This window comes from Zootermopsis nevadensis, unplaced genomic scaffold, assembly GCF_977971745.1.
Source record: "Zootermopsis nevadensis isolate Lab colony 2312 unplaced genomic scaffold, Znev_1.0 Znev_ptg000030l, whole genome shotgun sequence".
Classification (NCBI taxonomy): Eukaryota; Metazoa; Arthropoda; class Insecta; order Blattodea; family Termopsidae; genus Zootermopsis; species Zootermopsis nevadensis.
In genome coordinates this window covers 7,237,586-7,256,718 of record NW_028259162.1, presented here as the reverse complement: position 1 = coordinate 7,256,718, position 19,133 = coordinate 7,237,586, and the positions used below count along the sequence as shown (strand labels likewise).

At 38.7% G+C, this 19,133-nt stretch overlaps 1 protein-coding gene and 1 long non-coding RNA gene across 2 annotated transcripts in view; both read left to right on the top strand.

Annotated features, from left to right (window-relative positions):
* The first annotated feature begins 134 nt into the window (after positions 1-134).
* Positions 135-1,585, top strand: LOC147872121 (uncharacterized). Its single transcript, XR_015537862.1, has 2 exons — positions 135-381; positions 1,505-1,585. It is a non-coding gene; the product is annotated as an uncharacterized LOC147872121 (long non-coding RNA).
* A 153-nt stretch (positions 1,586-1,738) lies between these two features.
* The window catches only part of net (atonal bHLH transcription factor 8-like protein net), a 170,233-nt gene continuing 152,838 nt past the window's right edge, over positions 1,739-19,133 (top strand). The window contains exons 1-2 of the mRNA XM_022066566.2: positions 1,739-1,839; positions 3,268-3,378. Coding sequence (XP_021922258.1) covers positions 3,342-3,378 — 37 coding nt within the window. The 5' untranslated portion in view covers positions 1,739-1,839; positions 3,268-3,341. The remainder of the gene's footprint in view (positions 1,840-3,267; positions 3,379-19,133) is intronic.

Sequence of the window (19,133 nt, the reverse complement as noted above, 5' to 3'; positions counted from 1 at the left end):
ACTAAGTAGTTGGCAGTGCCTGCAACCGCCAAATCGTTTTGTAATATGTCTGCCACATCTAGATGGCAGTACAATATGTGCGTGACGATGTATGTAAATCAGCCCTATCTTAGTTATCAGTGATCCTTGTATATACATACCTCTTCATTTCTTCTGCGGTGTGGATCATGATTTCCGTAAAATTCCGTAAGGTATCGCGAGAGGACGATCATTTAAAATCGTAGCAGCTATACATATCGTGTTTATTTTATGTGATTTTACGTCCTTCAAGAGCAAATCTTGGGTCGTGTATCGTTATTTGTTGGAACCGAAATTTGTTATCAGTTCTGTCCTATTAGTGACTCCTTGGACTGAAGTTGTCATCACCGAAATAAAATATATGTAATTAGAATCTGCTCCATGTAATAATTAGCTAGTTTAGCCTTGAAATGGGTTGTGAGTGTAAGAAAGGGACAGATGATATAAATAGACGTAATAAATTGGATTTCCGGTTCTCATGGCAGCAAATATCAAGCAAGACGGCTGTCATCTGGGTTGTTGTGTTGTACAGTCTGATGGAAGTTTTACTACTTGGCCCAGTTATCTATTATCTCATGTTGTCTGTTATAAGTAAAGGAAAGTAAAGTAAAGCTATCCCACTATGCGCCATGTAGGCGATTGGGGGGGGAGAGGTGGTATAGCTCCTACTCATTCTTGACCTCGGCACTAGATGGGGTTGAGTGGTCAGCATCATGCCCCAGCCATGCTTTACCCCCAGGAAAGGACCCCGGTACCCATTGGATAGGAGGCAGGGTGGGCCCCAGAGCCTGTCTGGACGCAGAGTCTAGAGGAAAATTCTCTGCCCCCGTTGAGGATCGAACCCTGGTCGTACAGTCCATAGCCAGTCACTATTCTGACTGAGCTATGCTGGCTTGTCTGTTATATGTAATTATATTTGTATTTTTAAATATTCACAGCCCTGTCTTGTATAGAGTGCAATTTGACTAACTGCATCCAATGACAATTTTTTAATGTGAATACATGTAATGTCTGTTTCTCCCATTTACTACAGATGATTAGCATTCTGCTGTACCAATTTGTGATTTCATAAGAGCATTGTTAACAAGAGTTAACTGAATTTTATCCCTGATGATGATTTAATTTAGGTATTGAAAATGGCTGTCTTCTAGGTTGTTGCAAAGTGTAGTCTTGTAGAAGTTTACTGATGATTCGGAGGTGCTTGCACCAAGCATCTCTTGAACTTGCAGACTACAAAGTGCAAGAGTCCAGAAGACAGACATCTTCATGCTGACTGCTATGAGAACCTGAAATCTCACTTAATACAGGTCTTGTTGGCAAAAATGTTCGTAACCAAACAATTTTGACTAATATTAACATTGAGTCTTTGATGAATTAAAGAAATAAGCTTGAAAAGTATGTTACAAATGAAGATTTTTCTTGTCAGAAAGAGTAACTCAGAATAGTTTCTGCTAATTAAATAATTAATAATACCTGTCAAAAGTAGATAGCTCGGTGGGCAGTGGAGTCAAGGGCAGTTCACTGGTACAGCGTGTATCGGGGCTGCAGTCACCACAACCGGCTTATAGTAAACACGCTTGCCTGGTATCACATGTTTTAGACTGGTTTCTGAATCAGTCTGTTTCGTGGTTATTGTTAATGAGTGTTCAATAATTTTGTGTGCTGACTATTTTTTGTTCTGATAATAACAATGTGCAAAGGAAGTGTATCATATTTACAGCAAATTACTTTTTCTCAATTGTCTTTGAGTGAAAAAAGTGATGTAAAAAATCATGGCCACACTCTTCCAGACTTACAAACAGTTAAAACATTGTCGAGCAGGTATGTGTTTTCTCCTGATGTAAATGTATTTTTCATTTATTTATAATGTTATGTGTTGAAAAACTATTCTCAGTTTTCTCCCTTGCGCAGCACTACCACTGTCCAGACTCATGAGCTGCCAGAAAATAATTAACTGTTAACAAATATTGTGTTAGCTGCATCTAAAAAATTTCCAATATCTCCAATTAGGATGACTGAACCTTTGATTTCAGTATATCAGTAATTATATAAAATTAAAACGAGTTCCTCACAGCAAAGAAACAAGCTGAGCTCCTAATTGATGTGTAATTCTGATAGGCTGGATCAGAATGTGTTGTCAACACTAACAGCTCTAGTATTTAAATTATTCAAAGTAAAGGAATTTTAGGTTATGTTTCCTTTGTCTTTACAACAGAGAACCGCAGTCTGGCTGTGTAATAATTTACTCATATTCAGTGTTTTTGCAAACAGGTTCTGTCTGTATGGTATGAGTTATTTTAAAAGACTCATTTTAGAAAGAAAGTGATTGCAATATGCAAAAATATGCATTCAGTGTTCCTTCTGATGATGGTTCAGGGGATGAAAATTAATTTCCTGAAGAATCTCTTGAATAAATTGCTAATAATTTAGAACTCATAATGAAGCTGAAGATCCAGTGGTCATTTGGCCAGATTATCCTTTCACCTTGTAGGTAGAAGGCTGAAAGTCAAAAATGATTGTTTTAATAGACAAAACAATTAACCAAGTGAGAAACTCCCCAGATCTGAGTCTTTCTTGAGAATCTGATAGTCCTTTAGCTGATCAAGAAATTCACTGCCTATTATGGAAACTGAAAGTTGCAAATTATAGAAATCTGCATTATACAAATTTCTTCAGCCTCCTGACATTTCATTGTTCTTAGGTTCCAGTATTTTTTGAAACCTCATAAATACAAAAAGAGGTACTTGTGGGTTATCGGGACACATCGCTTTAAAAATAGGTTAGGTTAGGTTAATGTGTGTGTGGATAAATGACATATACTTGAAAGTTATATTTTATTTCAATAAATGACAACTAACAACCTAACTTAACCTATTTTTAAAGCAATGTGTCCCAATAACCCACAAGTACCCAAAAAGAAATATTGAAGTGTTCAATTTACTACACTGGTGATCATGCAGTGAAAAGTTTTTGGCAATTTTCTTAATTATTTTATTTTGCAGAAACAGTATTTTTAAGACCCCAGGTTGTAAATTATTTAGTTTGAACATGAATCTGGTGTTGCGGGTGGTTATGTAGCTTGAGAACTTAAATAATTTTTGCTCAAGTATGAAATGTCCAGAAACACAATAAAGAATCAGTGTTGGCGTTTACATGTAGATGACTTTTAGTGTTTTAAGTGATTAGTGCTCTTTCTTGTATGAATGTGGTGAACCCCTGCTTACATGTCAGTCTTCATGTGTGTTGCAGGATTCGTGGAGTATCCACAGATCCACGTCTTCTTCCTCTGTTCCTCTACTTTGGTGTCATGATATCCAGTAGACATGGTTGTTAACACCATAAGGTTGGGACCTGGATACTGTGAGTTAGAATCAGATGTTTATTATTTTTATTAGTGTTGTTATAACCATTTTGTTTACAGCAATAATGTAGTTAAAACACTTGCATAATGCGAGAAATTTGGCTGAATGTTTTCTTAGTTTAGTGCGTGGGTGATTAATGTGTAAAAGTATGTATATCCTACCCCTTTGTCTTCTGATGTTAAAACTGAATGAAGTTGCCATAGTTTTATGAGATCACAATTTCACTGTCATCTTTTCTGATAAATAGCAAAGCACAGATTCTTTGTAGGACTTGCTGTTTTCTAGGGTGGGGCATGGCATATAAGGAGAGATATCCGCTTTATAACTGAATACATTTAAAAACTATGTTACCTACAGTATTTTTTCTGAAGAGCGGACATCAACATTGATAATATGAACACAAGTTTTTATGATTACATTTTACGTTCCAAAATAAAATCCATCACGGTGACAAGCAATGGCAATGTACTTTATAACATTCTGTATATTTTTGTCGTGTCATAAAATGTAACTATAATATCAAGGTCAGGCTGTTAGGTGAAGGTCATGCATAGGTCACACCAGTATCAGGCCAATGATATGCTGATTAGAGGCCTTAGAATTTGCATTGTCATTTCGAGGTAATTATAATGACATGGGACTTTCAGCCAAACCGTTGGCCTGGGAGAGGACAAAGTCCTGTCCAGGTTGGTCGTGGTTAGTTCAAATTAATGTGTTCAGGCCAAGGCTGTGCAAAATTGAGGCCTTTCAATGTCAATTTCAATTCATGGGCATTTCAAGTTCAGGCATTTTTATGATGAAGGGTAGGCCTGGGAATGTCAAGGTCATGCTAAGGTTATTCCATATAGTTTATTTGGAATTTAAAGTTAATTTCATGGTCAGCCAACTCCCAAAATGTCGTGTAGGCCTGTCTCAGACGATTAGCAGTGACCAGCATAGCATTCTTTAAATTAAGAAATGAATGTGCAGAAATGTAATCTATATCATGTGTTTAACAGTTAATCTGCGAAAAAAACAAGTCACTATACAAAATGAGTCGTGTGTCGTAATTTCACTACTCAGTTTCCGATTGCGAATTATTTTAAATTTGGGAGAACTTTAGCAGCTCTGTATTGGCACACGTTACTTGGTGTAACGGCAATGTGTACGTATTCCGCATCCCGTACTGTGTCTGGTTATGGCGGGTGACTGCATCACGCCACCCGGGGGACTGCTGTATCGTCGTGCTCAGTCTAGCGTCCTACAACCTCCTTGCATCTGCTATTCGCTTAATAGGAAAGAGCTGTTCGTCAGTTTGACTGACACAACTCGTCAAAGAAGCAAGGAAGAAAATTCAATTAAATTCGTGAAAGAGTCTCAGATAACCGTTTTCAATTATCATACAATCAAAGGCTTATTTTTATTTTCTTCGTGTATGTTTTGTAACTGAAAATTGTATGAATATGAAAATCTTGTATTTTGTTGCGTATAAAATGTAGTGTGGTGAATCGTCACGATGCAATAAAGTCGTATGTGTCTTAATCATTTGGACTAAACTAAGGTGTGTTTATTCATGACAAATGATTATGATTATTGTAGATTTTTTAAATATAATGAATGATTGGATAGGAATGCCGATAGTTCGTTATTAAAAGTCTACTAGAACCAAGGTATTATATAAAGTCAGGAGGTAATTCAAAACGTATGTTCCGTGTTTCTGACATGCTTGTACTTGCTTGCTATTTGGAGCAACTGCCCCCCGCGAATCTCGCCGCTTCCTGGGCTAATGGTTTGTTCAGGCAGGTTAATTCATCATCATCGATTCAGGATGTGAAGGAATGGACAAAGAATATCTGACTTTTTAACAGACACCAGGGGCCGGCTGTTCGATGCGTAAAAAACGAGGACTTTTTTTACGTAAGCTGCTGTAACGTCTATGCCCCATGCTAGCTTCTGGCGGGATTAGAAAACTTGTGAATAAAATTATCGTTTCAGAGGGGTAGATGCAGAATTTGAGGTTCTCGCTGCTGTGAGAACGAACATGGCTATCTTCTGGGTTGCAGCGCCTTGTACTGTGGTGGAAGCTTACCGACGTTTCAGAGGTCATTCTCACACTCGCCGCCGTGTCAGCCTGAAATCTCATTAACATTTCTTTTTACTGCAATTAAAAAACCCATCAGAAGATCGCTCACTATTAAGTTACGGTTCATGCCAGTAGGAAAACAGAAAATGATAAAAGGTGCGTCTTTTGATTCTCATGCATCAAGCAGACAATGAAGAGTCAAAATAGGAAGGGTGTTGATCTCGATTTTGTGGATTAGGGCATCAGGAAGTAATAGAAGTAATGTACTAACCAGCCTTTACGCAGATCAATACAGTATGTAGGGCAACAAGAACAGATGCATTCATTTATTCGTTCTCGCTTGAGGTTTAAGCGACATTTTAGTTTTTTTAAACTTAGAATTTCGTTGATCTCAATTACTTCTGTGTTTCGACACAGTTTTTCTGTGTGAGACTAGAGGTTGCGACGTCCTGTGGACTCACAGTTAAGTTACCAATTTTTCCGAGAAACAATTTGCCTCCATCTTCAAGTTTGGCGAAAGTGTTTACTACAAACAGACGAGTCCACACGACAACCCGAAAGAACATCCTCAGGAATTATTCTCGTCGTCACCATGACGAGACCGACCCTGGGGCCGGCTCAATAATAGTCCACAATTACTACACCTCCATTTCGCCTTCGTACCTCATTCGACGCTACGCAGCATAAATAATTGATTAACCATCGATAAATAAGTTGATAATAAAGTATTCTATGATGCTGTATCAACTGTTAAGGATGTATACCATTAATTTAGATCAACTATTCTGATCGATTAATCGGAGGAGGTGTGGATCAAAGTCAGTATAGTTATAAAAGGAAGTTGGATGCCACGTTTCCTTCCATTGCATTCGAATTTCATTTCAAAGTTTTTGTTTTGGTTGACTGGTTGGATTCCTAGACATTTAACGACGCCTTTTCAACTACATATCAAAATCTGATGATTGGATGTCTGTGACAGGAGTCAGTCGTGATTTATTACAAAGTGCTAGCCCAACGTTTGATTTAGATGAACCGGGTTATTGAACCACAATAAATCCCGACCAGGCCACGGAAAATCGAAATGAACTTTGATGGTATTTTTATTTCATGAAACCAACGTCGAGGTTTGCCAAAACGTGTACTTTTTAGCAGCAGTCTGGAAGGCAAAATTATAATTATGACACAATTTAACGAGCTGTACGGTATCTGAGATCGATCTACCTTGCTTGCACACGACGACGACAAACGACGTTTGCAGTGGTGCTTCGGGAACAAGCTCAGCTGTGCTGTAGCAACCAGGAAGGCAAGAGGTGTGCAGAGATAAGCAACATGTTTCTCGCCATCACTAGCGCACAGACTACCAACAAGGGTATACAGTCTGAGGTCTGAGGTTCTCATTGTGAGTATTAATCTTCTGGTTTGTAACTACTTCCGGGGTGGTCTGAGGTCCTGTAATGTCCCGTCGAAACAAACAACTTTCGTCTCAGCCCCGTTAATCTTTGGTGCTTTGTTTCCGAGTTAAAGAAGCCGTCATCACCGGGACACGAAGTCAGGGCAGTTTTACAGAATTTTAATCTATTTCTGACCTCAAAGCATGCTGTGCTTGGAACAAAGGTGCTATTTTCCTTCTCGAGCTGTAGGAAAAGTACACAGAGTTTCAATTTTACAAAATACTGTATGTAAAATATCAAAATCTTATACTGCAAGATGCAGTTTTCATGTCTTGGTTTCAGAAGTGCGTAGATTAAACAAGCAGCACGTCAGTGCGCTACTTAATTAATTATATTAAACTTTATTTTCGGAATATGATTTGTCTAGTTCTCTGCTCGTATTCTGCCAATGGAATAAAAGAACATATAATTTACCCCAGTTGCAGAATATTTGGACGTATTGATACAAACGTGTGCATGCGAAAGGAAGAACACACACACAGAACTTTATAAGGAGAATAAAAGAGCACCAAAATCATAAGACTTGAAAAAAATACATCATTGCGATGATCCTAACATGTCCAAACATTACTAAACCTCCCCGAATGTGTGTATACCAGAGTTAACCTGTCAAGATGTGTCCATGCGAGGTCCAGGTTGTTTAAAGCTGTCGAAAAATATCATGAAGTGTCTTAATCTGTAATAACATAAAGTCACGTTTACAGACTTGCCTTAAAAAAAGACGTTCCTACCCGTCATGGTCCTATACGATGGTTGGCGACCCAACCACACCCAGTACAACAGAATAAAGCATTTTCAGAGTATCGAAAGTTTTCAAATTTTGAAAATTTTAATAACATTGATAATTTTCACAATGTTTAATAGTTGAGAATTTAAATTTTTTCAAAATGTAATAATTGTCAAAATTTTAGAATATTTCTGACTTTTTGGAATTTAACAACATAGAAATTTTTAAGATTTACATTTATTATAATTTATAACATTTGTAAAATTTAATTTTTTTTTACATTTAAAACTCAATTTCTTAAAATGTTGAGACATTTAAGGTAATAAAATGTTAGATTTTTATGGGACTTGCACAAGTTCGTTACGTATATTCTGGCAAATGCGCTAAAACACATTATCTGAGTAGGAGTAACGTCAAGTTACAGCGACGTAAGACCTAATCAAGATGTGTTAATGCCTGCATCAACAGTTTAGAAGAAATTCATTTTACATTAAACGCATCATTCTCTATTGTGTTACAAAGTCAAAAGCATTACGTTTACCTACAAGATGACGTGATTTAACTTAACTAAAATATCGCCATCGACATCCGGCCTTTCAGATTTAATATTTTCTGCGTCTTATATCATTTTCCGAGCTACTGCCATCATTAAGGGGTAGTAGCATCTACCCCTGAAACGTTGGTAAACATTAATCAGACTACACAGCGCTACAGCCTAGAAGACAGTTAACTCGACCCTCAAATCCTACTTAGTCGGTCTCTCGCTAAATATTTAACCTACTTTCAGAAATAAAGTGTTGTTCGGAAAATGTCGGTATTCTCATCCGAATTTTTTTTTACAATTAGTCCTACTTATCGGATTTAATAGCTAATGAGAAATTAGAAACGCGTGTGGTTTATGAATTGGGAGGGGTTAGAATGAAAGGAGGGCAATATCCCGGTGATTTACAGAGGTCAGTGTCCCCCCCCCTTAAGGCCGAGAATCAATAAATGTTTAGAATATTTTAACATTAAGATATATTTCTCTGAAACGAAATATTAGTTGCTACCTCGTTCCTGCTTTATTAGCAGTTGGGCTTTGCTTGGTCGGTCGATCTCTTTGCTGCTTCTGTACTCCTAATATAAAGCGATTAGCTTCGGTTTAGTCGGCTTTAGCTGATATCTTCCTCATCAGTTCTTTTTGTAGTATCTGGCTGGCCACCGTGCAAGGAACTCGTCTATGATATTCTTAAAGACTCCTGTTGCCCTGTTATTAATAGTGAACAGCCCATCGGTTTCTACGGTTTTGTTAGGTGAATTAGTTCTACGTCGCTCTTTTGGACATCGTCGGGAACCGTCCGCATGTTTCTTTCCTTACCTACTTGAACTTCATATTTTCCTCTTACGTAAGGAAACTAATGATGAAGAAAATGCGCGAATCCAGACGCCGATTTATATATTTATTTATTACCTATCTCTCTCTATCTATCACTTAACCTATTGCCAAGTTATTGCGTGCGTGCGTATTGTTCCATTTTATGAAACCTTAAGGTAACGTTACTGTTTAGAAGAGCTAGCAACCATTCGTTCAGTCCTGAGGCAAATCAATCCAATCCTTCAAAAACAAATTTTTTTTATATATTATTCTTAAGGTACCAGAAGTGACCTCATCTTTCCAGAGTTTTCTGTTATAATTATATACGCATTTCTCGTTTTCGTCATGCGTGCTACGTTCTTTCCCATCTTCGTAATCTTGGCTGAAATCCATTACGCAAATCGGAAAAGGAGTATATCGATCTCTGGAATGTGTTAACACGAAATTGGATGTTCGTAAACCGAGAATTTAGTAACGTACTTTTGAGCAAATCATTTAGGCCTACAGTTTGTATATTTCTCTGTTACGTATTGGGAATTGTTCGCGTAACGTAAGAGCTCTTTATTACACGTTCGCCACAATTTTATATTTGACCTTTGTGAATAGCAGATTTGTCTGGAAACAGCGCCCTTCGCGTGGCCGGGTGTCTAGTGTAGTCTGGTATAAATTCACCGACGTTTCAGTAGTAGTAGTAGCAGTAAATCCCTGAAGCATCGGTCGCTACACGGCTCAACATCCTAAAAGATGGTCCATCTTTATAATTGTCGCTGTGAGAACTTGAAATCTAACAAAAGACTTCGTTCATTGGTTCGTCCGCGTGACAAATTTCTTAGTCTCTGAAAATTCCGTAATAATTTTAAAAAGAAGACCAACGTTCACATGAATTCTCCGGTGAGGATAGAAATCTGTTTCGGGAGGATAATACAATATTAAAATGAAACTCAAGCAGAGGTAATGAATTAATTTGGCGCAGGATATGCCCCAATGGCAAGATTTTGAGAACACGATAATAATCCATTATTTGATTGCCATCGAAATATACCAGCTGAGCGACTATTGAGATTACTCAAGCGCTTTGCGCCATGGATTTTGTTAACAGTTTTAATCCATCTGCAACATCCTTTTGATTTTACAAAAGAAATCAGTTGTTTTCATCCGGAATGCCTGACAAAATGGATATTTGTATTCCTTGTTGTTCATGTTTTCCTGGTTTCATGCTGAGTTTTAGGGCGAAATTGGCGTGCCAATGATAGTAATATTTTGATGTTTAGTGGAAAGTTTCTTCCCTGGAAATATTCCGAATGAATGAATATACAATGTAATCGATAACAGGCTCTATATACATGCAACTAGGTTGTCGGGTGGGGCGGTGCGGGCAGCAGACTTGCCATAGTCGTACAGAATGCGACTCCCCCTAATAGGCGTACAGGATCGAGTAGTTGGTAACTAGTTACAGCGTTAGCGGAACACTACGTTAAACCTCCTTTCAGTTGTTGGTCTCTTGGTTAACGCGGCGCTGGCCGGTTGTCGGGTGATTTGGTGGTCTGGTTTGGGGGAATCTGTATTAACGGGAAGAAGCAATCCTGTTTTATTTATAGTCCAGCCCCGTGTGAAGCATCGTGTTTTGGCTCTCACGTCGTGTTGCCGCTGCGTTTTGATTTAAGACGCTGGCGTCGCCAAAACATAGGGAATATTAACACGGCATGTTAATGAAGTTGTTTATTTGACCTGGATTTTCCAGAATAATTTATTTAATTTCTATTTATTTGCTGATGAAGACAGACCTTGGAATGTGCAAATAGTTATGGCAACGGAAACTCTCACTTATATAGAAGGAAAATCGAAATGAAAAGTTTACGCGGTTTCCTTTGCGTTGTCTTTATCCGCAGGTAATTCTTAAATTTAATAATAATTCTACTGAAGAACGTATTTTCTTGTAACTGAAACTGTACTCTTTTTTAGCAATGAAGTTAGTGAGTGAATGTGTGTGCATTTATTTGTATACTCATTTGATTCTCGTACTTATTTAATTTATTCAACCAGCTTGTGAATTCACCGATAAAACACACTTTTGTTATTCTAAATTTGTGAAGTATTGTTAGTTAAAAATAGCGATTTACTATATATATATATATACTTCCTGGTCACCTCACTACACAATCCGTTTCCGCCATTTTGTTTTGTACTGTAAGCAAGTATGCAGAATCCCATCTACTTCGCATTGTCTCCACTCTTTTGCCAGGAGCTCAGTAAGCGTTCAGAGGTATCTCGATTAGCCACGCGAAGTACTTCTCATGGATGCACGTCAGACACGTAATTTTTTCTCACGTCTCGTGTTATGGATTAAAAATAAACGTCCATATTTCAGAATTAGTCTACAGGCGTATTTGGAATCAGAATACTAATTAATCTTTGCTAGATACATCATGAAACCCCCGTACATTCTAGGAGAACCCGACGACTAGATTCACAGATTTTTAAATAGCCTTTTATTACATTTGAGTTGATATGTTTCTTATACCAGTTGTTTTCTTGATCTAATTATTTTTGTTGTCTGAAAGAAACAGATCTATCTACAACAAATTAAGTGAAATAACTTTTCGATTCTTAAGGGTGCTTTCTTGCATAGTTCCGCTGCCTAAATAAGAGATCAAGTGCTCTAGTGTACAAGTACGTTCCTTATAATTTGGTGTTCCTGACTCAACCTGGTATTCGTCAATTGCAGATATAAATCTATTGATCAAAAGCTAATCCCATTGCAAATTCACACTGCATACCAACATAATTAATTACGGACTTAATAAAATAAACGAATCCTAATCTCGGATAGTGCTTTTATGGAGTTTACAGATCGTTTCTTACTCTCCACCGAGCTAAAATGTTATCATAACCTCCCATGGTCAGTGTCTATTAAGGTACAATTTGGCTGCACGCGACAGAGACAAGCGACCGAGGAAGGCGACAGAATTGCGAGACCGAGACTGGTCGCTTCCTGTCTGCCCTCTGTACAATCGTATGAAGTACAATTACGAGCGCGAGACAAAGACAGGCGACAGAGACAAAGCACAGGAGACCGCTCTCGGACCAGTAGTGTCTCGCGACGGGCTCAGGCAGCACGTGTGTTGTTGAGTAAAATAATGGCAGAAATTAAATTTACAGGTGACCAAGATGAGCAATTGGTAGAATTAGTAGCAGAAAACCGACCACTGACCACCGACAGAAAGATCCTTCTTCACGTCTGGTTTTGAATATTGAACTCATAGGTTTTCTTTGTTTCTTTCGCAACAAATAACACAGCAACACATCATCTTCTTATTCTTCGAGTAACCTTTTTAGAAGCATTTTTGTACTCATTTTTCACAGAATATGTGCACGTATGTCTCAACAAAACAAAGAAAACAAACACTTTGCCGCATGTCTCGGTCGTCACCTCAAAAGTGTGTGGCGACAAGCTGCGATGTGTCCGTCTCCCGTCTCTGTCGCCTGCCTCGGTCGCTTGTCTCTGTCGCGTGCAGCCAAATTGTACCTTTAGAGATAGGCTACTGGCCTAGCACAATCAGAGCTAGCCTAAAATAAGGCATCTGCTAACTCTTTTACTGATACACAACACCGCAACCAAAAAACTAGACGCCAAGTTTGGGTCACCTGTTAATACAATTACTTAAGTAACAACATCGATGATGATGATGATGATGATGATGAAAGACCTAATTTTATATCGATATGACACTAGCGTGGGACTTCGTGACACAAACTGTATCGAGCTGTTTACGTTCCGTGTTGGACTTGCTTCGATGGTTACTATGGCTACGCCTAACGGGCATAGTCCAGCAACTTCGAAAATAATAATGTTGAAACGACTTTGGAGGACAATACTAAAATGTATCTTAAAGAAACACGAGAATGTGTACTGGATTAATCTGGCGCACGATACGGACCAGTGGGAGGTTCTTTTGAACGCGATAAACAATATTCAGCTCCATGAAAGGTAGGAAATATCTTAACGAGCTCAGTCACTGTCAGGTTCTGAGGAAACAGTCTGTAAAAATCTACTAAGAGGCGAGGGCTTTTCAAACAGAAGCCGAACTGTTTCGAAGCAAATCACAATCAAAGTAGCCTATCGCTTACAGGCCCAATTTTTTTTTGTGTTTGCCGTAGTAGTATTTTGTTTGGAGAGAAGATTTTACTACGTGTATGTACAAAGGGAAGTTGAAATTTCGAAAAGAAAAATCATCAGTCAAAATCAGAAAAACGAGAGAAGTACAAGAAAATATGCAAGAATGTGACTTGAATTTTCGTGTGCCAAATGTCCCTTTAAAAATATAGACCTAACTGTAACAAGTATATCTGAAGCTAGTCCAACATAAGATAATTTACAATCTTCTGGCTATCGCCCTGATGATGGAGGCAGCAGGGACCTCTGAGACGCTGGTAAACGTCTACCAGGCTAGAATGCGCTAGGAACTAGAATACAGCATTCTTCGTACTCGCTGCCATGAGAAACCCAAGTTACTTAACCATATTCAAGTTATGAGCGAACACAAGAACACAAGTTCGGGCTAGTAAAAGCTAAAATATTCCGTAGTATCTTAAATTTAGGCAGAATCCGCATTCAAGTTTATGACTTTTCATATTCATTACTTCTGTTAGATCACCACTCATCAGACTGATAGGTTGGTCGAAATCGAACCATGCGTTTTCACATTCGGTTGTCTCACATTCCAGATGCTCGCTGTTCTATTTGAAGATGCAGACAATAATTGTGAACCTCTGTGCGTGTTTGTTACGTTATATAAACAAAATAAACCAAAAACTATTGTATTCATGTCTTTCTGCAGACAGCAGTCTTATTTTGCTGTCTGCAGTAGAGTTCGTCCATTTTTATGTTCTTAGTTTTCCGAGCAGACCAGAAACCAGAACCAACAAATTATACCTCTAGTATTCTCCTACTTGCCTGGTGTATTCGCGTATGATTTTGCCACACCGCACTTCTATGAGATAACATGGCCGGAGAGTGTGTAGTGGGGAAGGATATCGTCGCCATTTTGATTACCGTTTTTCCAACTGGCGAAGAGACGTCATTAATCAGAAGATGATTTTTTCTACATTGCCTATGCCTGCATTAGAAAGTAAATCAACTAAATAAATCCTACCTTTTACGTATTGTTTTGTTAAGATGGAAGGAATTAGATTACGTTTAAGTCTACATTTAGAAATCAATGTTGGCTGCATTCATTCCCTTATCATTGTGCTCATTTTTAACTGAGCTTGCAATTCGTTCCTGAGACATTTGTCATATTTTTCTATTTGTGATGTCTATATTGACATAACCGTATAATCAATGTGTTTATCCGTTTGTTTACAAATGGACAAAATTTGGATATCAGTCGATTACGCAGACACCAAGGAAAGCACAGAAATATGAGCTTTTTGAGGGTCTCACGGCGATGAAAATGATGATGACCGTCATCTGGGGTCTTAAACTGTGTCGTCTGGTAGAAGTTTACCGACGATTTAGAGGTGCTTGCTGCCTCATCATCAAATCGATCGCCTCTGAAACGTCGACAAAATTATACCACACTACACGACTCAGTATTTCAAAAGACAGTTAGTCGTCTTCATACTCGGCGTCCTGAGAACCTGAAATCTTAGCCTTCCTTGTCTTTATAGAACGAAACTACCAGAAATGTGTCCGATCCGCTGAAACGTCTCCTGTTCTAGGGCGATGAAACCCAAACATTTTCACTGAGAATACCACTGAAAGCATTCAATATCTACGCATTCTTTGCGAACTTCGTAATCCAATTTTATTTCTATAATTTAATAATTAGGCTGTTGAATGCAATTTGCCATAGCAACTAATTTTGATATTTTATCGATCTCCAATGACAAACGCGCTGCAGTGGAACCGCCCTGCTACGCTGCGTTTCTGAGCAGTTATATTGTGGTCTTCTGGTGCATGACGCCATGCAGTTTTTGTAGGTACTTACGAACATTTTGGATAGACGTATCACCTCCCTCTTCAGGGTTGCAGTGACTTAACATTGATTAAAATCGATATGTTTCGTGCAGTGTGAACCTTAAATCTCAGACACGTCTACGAAATTGGCTACAAAATTGGAAAGAATCGCTGTCTGTCATTTGGCCGACGACACTGATCATCAGGTGTTCAGTCACAACTTTGCGTTTCAACGTAATGGGAGATGAAAATATGAACGGAGCATTAACACGCGAGCCCCAGTAATCTAAAGGTCTTGGGTACCTACTCACCAATTCTGTTATCCCCATATAAAGTTGTTCTGTTTTGCTGACGAACTGTGCCCAACGATCAGTAATTTACATAATAATACGTATATATACCATTTGGCAGCGTCACAATAATTATTCCCAATAAGTAGATTTCGTTTATCGAAAGTTCGTACTTGATATTTTAATAATGTATTGGATGAAATGAATTCATGTCTTTCGTCGTTCCGTACAAGGATGCTACATCGCCACTGGAAAGCAGCAGCACCCTCCATCTCGAGTGTAGGTTGAGTCTTCAGTTCCACGCTTCATACTAGGAAACCAGGATGCAAATGGTGGTATATGACACGCAGCGCCGCTAACCTTATCCTAATTTTCCTTGGACTTCATAATCTCCTACTGTCCACATGGTTCGATAGTAATGACTCGCCCTCCGTCTCCACCTCACTGTTGCCACAACACACATTCTGGTCCATTCGGCGGATGCTGTGTGACACGTGCTGTCATCATATTGCTATTACGTAAGGGTTACGGGGACGAGACGAGAACACGCCTTTTCCCATTGGCTCGCCTGTTGCCCTCCCGAAACTGCGCGACCCCAGGATCGCAGAATGGACGAAGAGATTGCAGCTAGTAAATTCAATAGAGCATCCCGGGGAGGCGTGTCTTTAAGGTTTGAATGAAAATGGCTGTCGTCTGGGTTTTATTACCTTGTAGTCTGGCAGGAGAACCTCAAATACAACTGTCTTCAAAGTAATACAGAATTTTGTTGATTGTTGCATTATCTTACAGTTATAAGCGTATTGTTAACAGCAGGTAGGCCTGTAGGCGCAGAGCCTACATTATTTTAACTTGCGTTTCGTCAAATCTATTCAGAGCGATGGTTAAAGCCATAGGTTAGTTAAATCTTACACTTTTTCGCCATTTTGTAAAAGTGAATAATTACGGTCGCTGACATTAATCGGTGCAGACCTAAAAGTTTGTTTACAAAATATAATTAATGCGTTATTTTTATATAATTGTTTAACATTTTATACGCAAGATATAATTAATGCATTTTGGATGTCGTGGTAAATGAGCCGGGATAGCTCAGTCAGTAGAGTGACTAGCTACGGGCTGGACGACCGGGGTTCGATCCCCGACGGGGGCAGAGGATTTTTCCTCTAGCCTCTGCGTCCAGACCGGCTCTGGGGCCCACCCAGCCTACTCTACAATGGGTACCGGGGTCCGTTCCCGGGGGTAAAGCCGACCGGGGCGTGATGCTGACCACTCACCCCATCTAGTGCCGAGGTCAAGGAAGAGAGGAGCTATACCTCCTCTCACCCCAAGCGCCTACATGGCGTATAGTGGGACAAACTTTACTTTCCTTTAGGATGTCGTGGTAAGGTTTGTAATTTGGAAAGAGGATGTCTATGTAGTCCATTTTCTTACTATCTTTTGTTCTTCATCTTATGCTGTGCTTTTATGGCAGAAATAAACGTTAAAATGGCGAACACAGGACGACGTTTCCGTGTTTAGCTGGGACGTGAAACATTTCTCACTATAACTGAAGAACGTAGATTTAAACTCACGAAATATTACTGGAATGATCAGACCAAGGAGAATGAGATGGGCGGCGTATGTAACACGCATGGAACCGGTGATCAAATCCGTACAAGACTGAGGTCAGGAAACTTGAATGGAAGATACCACTTGGAAGACTTGGACGTAGATGGCAAGGATATTGTAAATTGGTCTCAGAGAAGTGCGGGGAAAAGTTGTAGCGGACTGAGAGAATTTGGTTTTAGAGAGGGACACGCACTGGGCTTGTATGAATACTAATAATGCATAAAATGAGAGAAATTTCTTGACTAAATGAGCGACTGTTAGCTTCCCATGAAGGCCTCTGTTCCATGGAGGTAGTTAAGGGCAGGTCTACGTAATTACTCCATTCGATTTTTAAAAGTTGTAGGACTACGTCTTTATAAGGTAGTATATTTGCGTCATATTGTGAATTAGGTTAATATTTTAATGTTTGCCGTCAAATCACAATTTTAATAAGATAATAAAATATAAAATATTTAAAATATCATTTCACGTTCCGCATCGAATGATCGATTTACAAATTGGAACGTCTCTTACGACATGTTTCGGTTATATTTAACCGTCCTCAGGTAAAAATTAGATTGGTAAAATTTAAAACTCGAATTACAATCATTTACAATGTTATGCAGTTTATTGAAATGTTCTTATCAGATTACTCTTATATATTAGAACGAAGGTATTGTTTTTTATATGGCGTGGTTCATCTGATGTTCAATATTAGTCGGTGATGAGTTGAGAGAGACATGACGTGTCTGGCGGAAGACATCTAGAAGTATTACTGTGTCGGGTCGAGGTTTAATACTCTAAGTACTATAAGAGTAATCTGATAAGAACATTTCAATAAACTGCATAACATTGTAAATGATTGTAATTCGAGTTTTAAATTTGCCAATCTAATTTATACCTGAGGACGGTTAAATATAACCGAAACATGTCGTAAGAGACATTCCAATTTGTAAATCGATCATTCGATGCGGAACGTGAAATGATATTTTAAATATTTTATATTTTATTATCTTATTAAAATTGTGATTTGACGGAAAACATTAAAATATTAAAATACTACGTCTTTATGTCGTATCATGAAACAGTTTTTTACAAAAATGAATACAGTTCGATTTGATCTTTGCGTGATAAGACAGTGTCATCTCCATTCTAAATACTTTAAAAAAAATACAGCCGCGTTATCACCCTGCCGTAGATCCACTTACATATTAGAAGCTTGGGGAAACACACGGACGTTCTAGATGTGCCCAATGCACTGAAAAATCCTTTCGCGACTACCAGCCCCTGATTATCGGTAAAAATAAAATTGCGTAGGTAAAAGCCAAACAGCGAAGTGCACCACCACATCACAATTCAGTTCCGATATCACCAGGGTAACAGGGGACTGAAGAACAGTAAGGCTGTTGACAATCTCAAAGGAATGCTGTCCGTACTCTTGAAAGGTTTTGCTTTCCGCATAACACAAATATAGATTTCGAGACGATGGCACGGTCGAACGGTAGTGGCGGCGGTGTGAGCTGTCGGATATTGTCAGGGTTAGATAGGGACGGATATTTTGTAATTTATTGCTTATCTGCTGTCTCTGACTGAGTCTTGTGCTGCCCCGTGTGGATCCTAGAGGCCTTGGGTTGAACTTATCACGCATAAAAGGTCAAGGATTCCTACCACATCTCGGAACAGATTCGTAATTTCAGAAGTAATTCTGAATTTGTGCAGATCAAAACGTCAAATCCATAAACGCTGAAGAAGAATAAGATAATTAATTATCCACTTAATTAAAATCGTGTAGGCCTATCTGGTCTTTATAATATCTGAAGTAACATAATTGGAAAAACTACCTTATTAAATATGTAGGATGCTCAAATATGTAGCTGGATAACGAGGTTCGCATCAAATGGAAATATATAGGTGGAATAATTGAGAATTTTAATAGACTGGGCTCTTGGCCTTAACGAGAAGGTAAAAGGGTGAAGTATATGGGTTCAACATCCTCCATCTCCCCCTATTCCTTCTTAGGCCTAAATGTCTTTGATGGATTTTTTTTCCGGGAGACAATGTTTAGTAATAAAAAGATAAAAGATTTGTTGTTGAAGGGGTGGGTGGGAAGGTAGCAGCTGTCTTCTGGGTTGTTGCGCCGTGCAGTCTGGTATAAGTTCACCGACGTTTCAGAGGCGCTTGCTGCCTCCATCATCATGGGGAAAAATAATGGCCTTATTGTTGGCTGACTTTGGCCAAAATTTAAATGTCTCGACAATTTCTTGTACGATTCCACAATATCGAATTGTTATATTAATTGTTCAATATTCAACTTCTGTCGTACGTC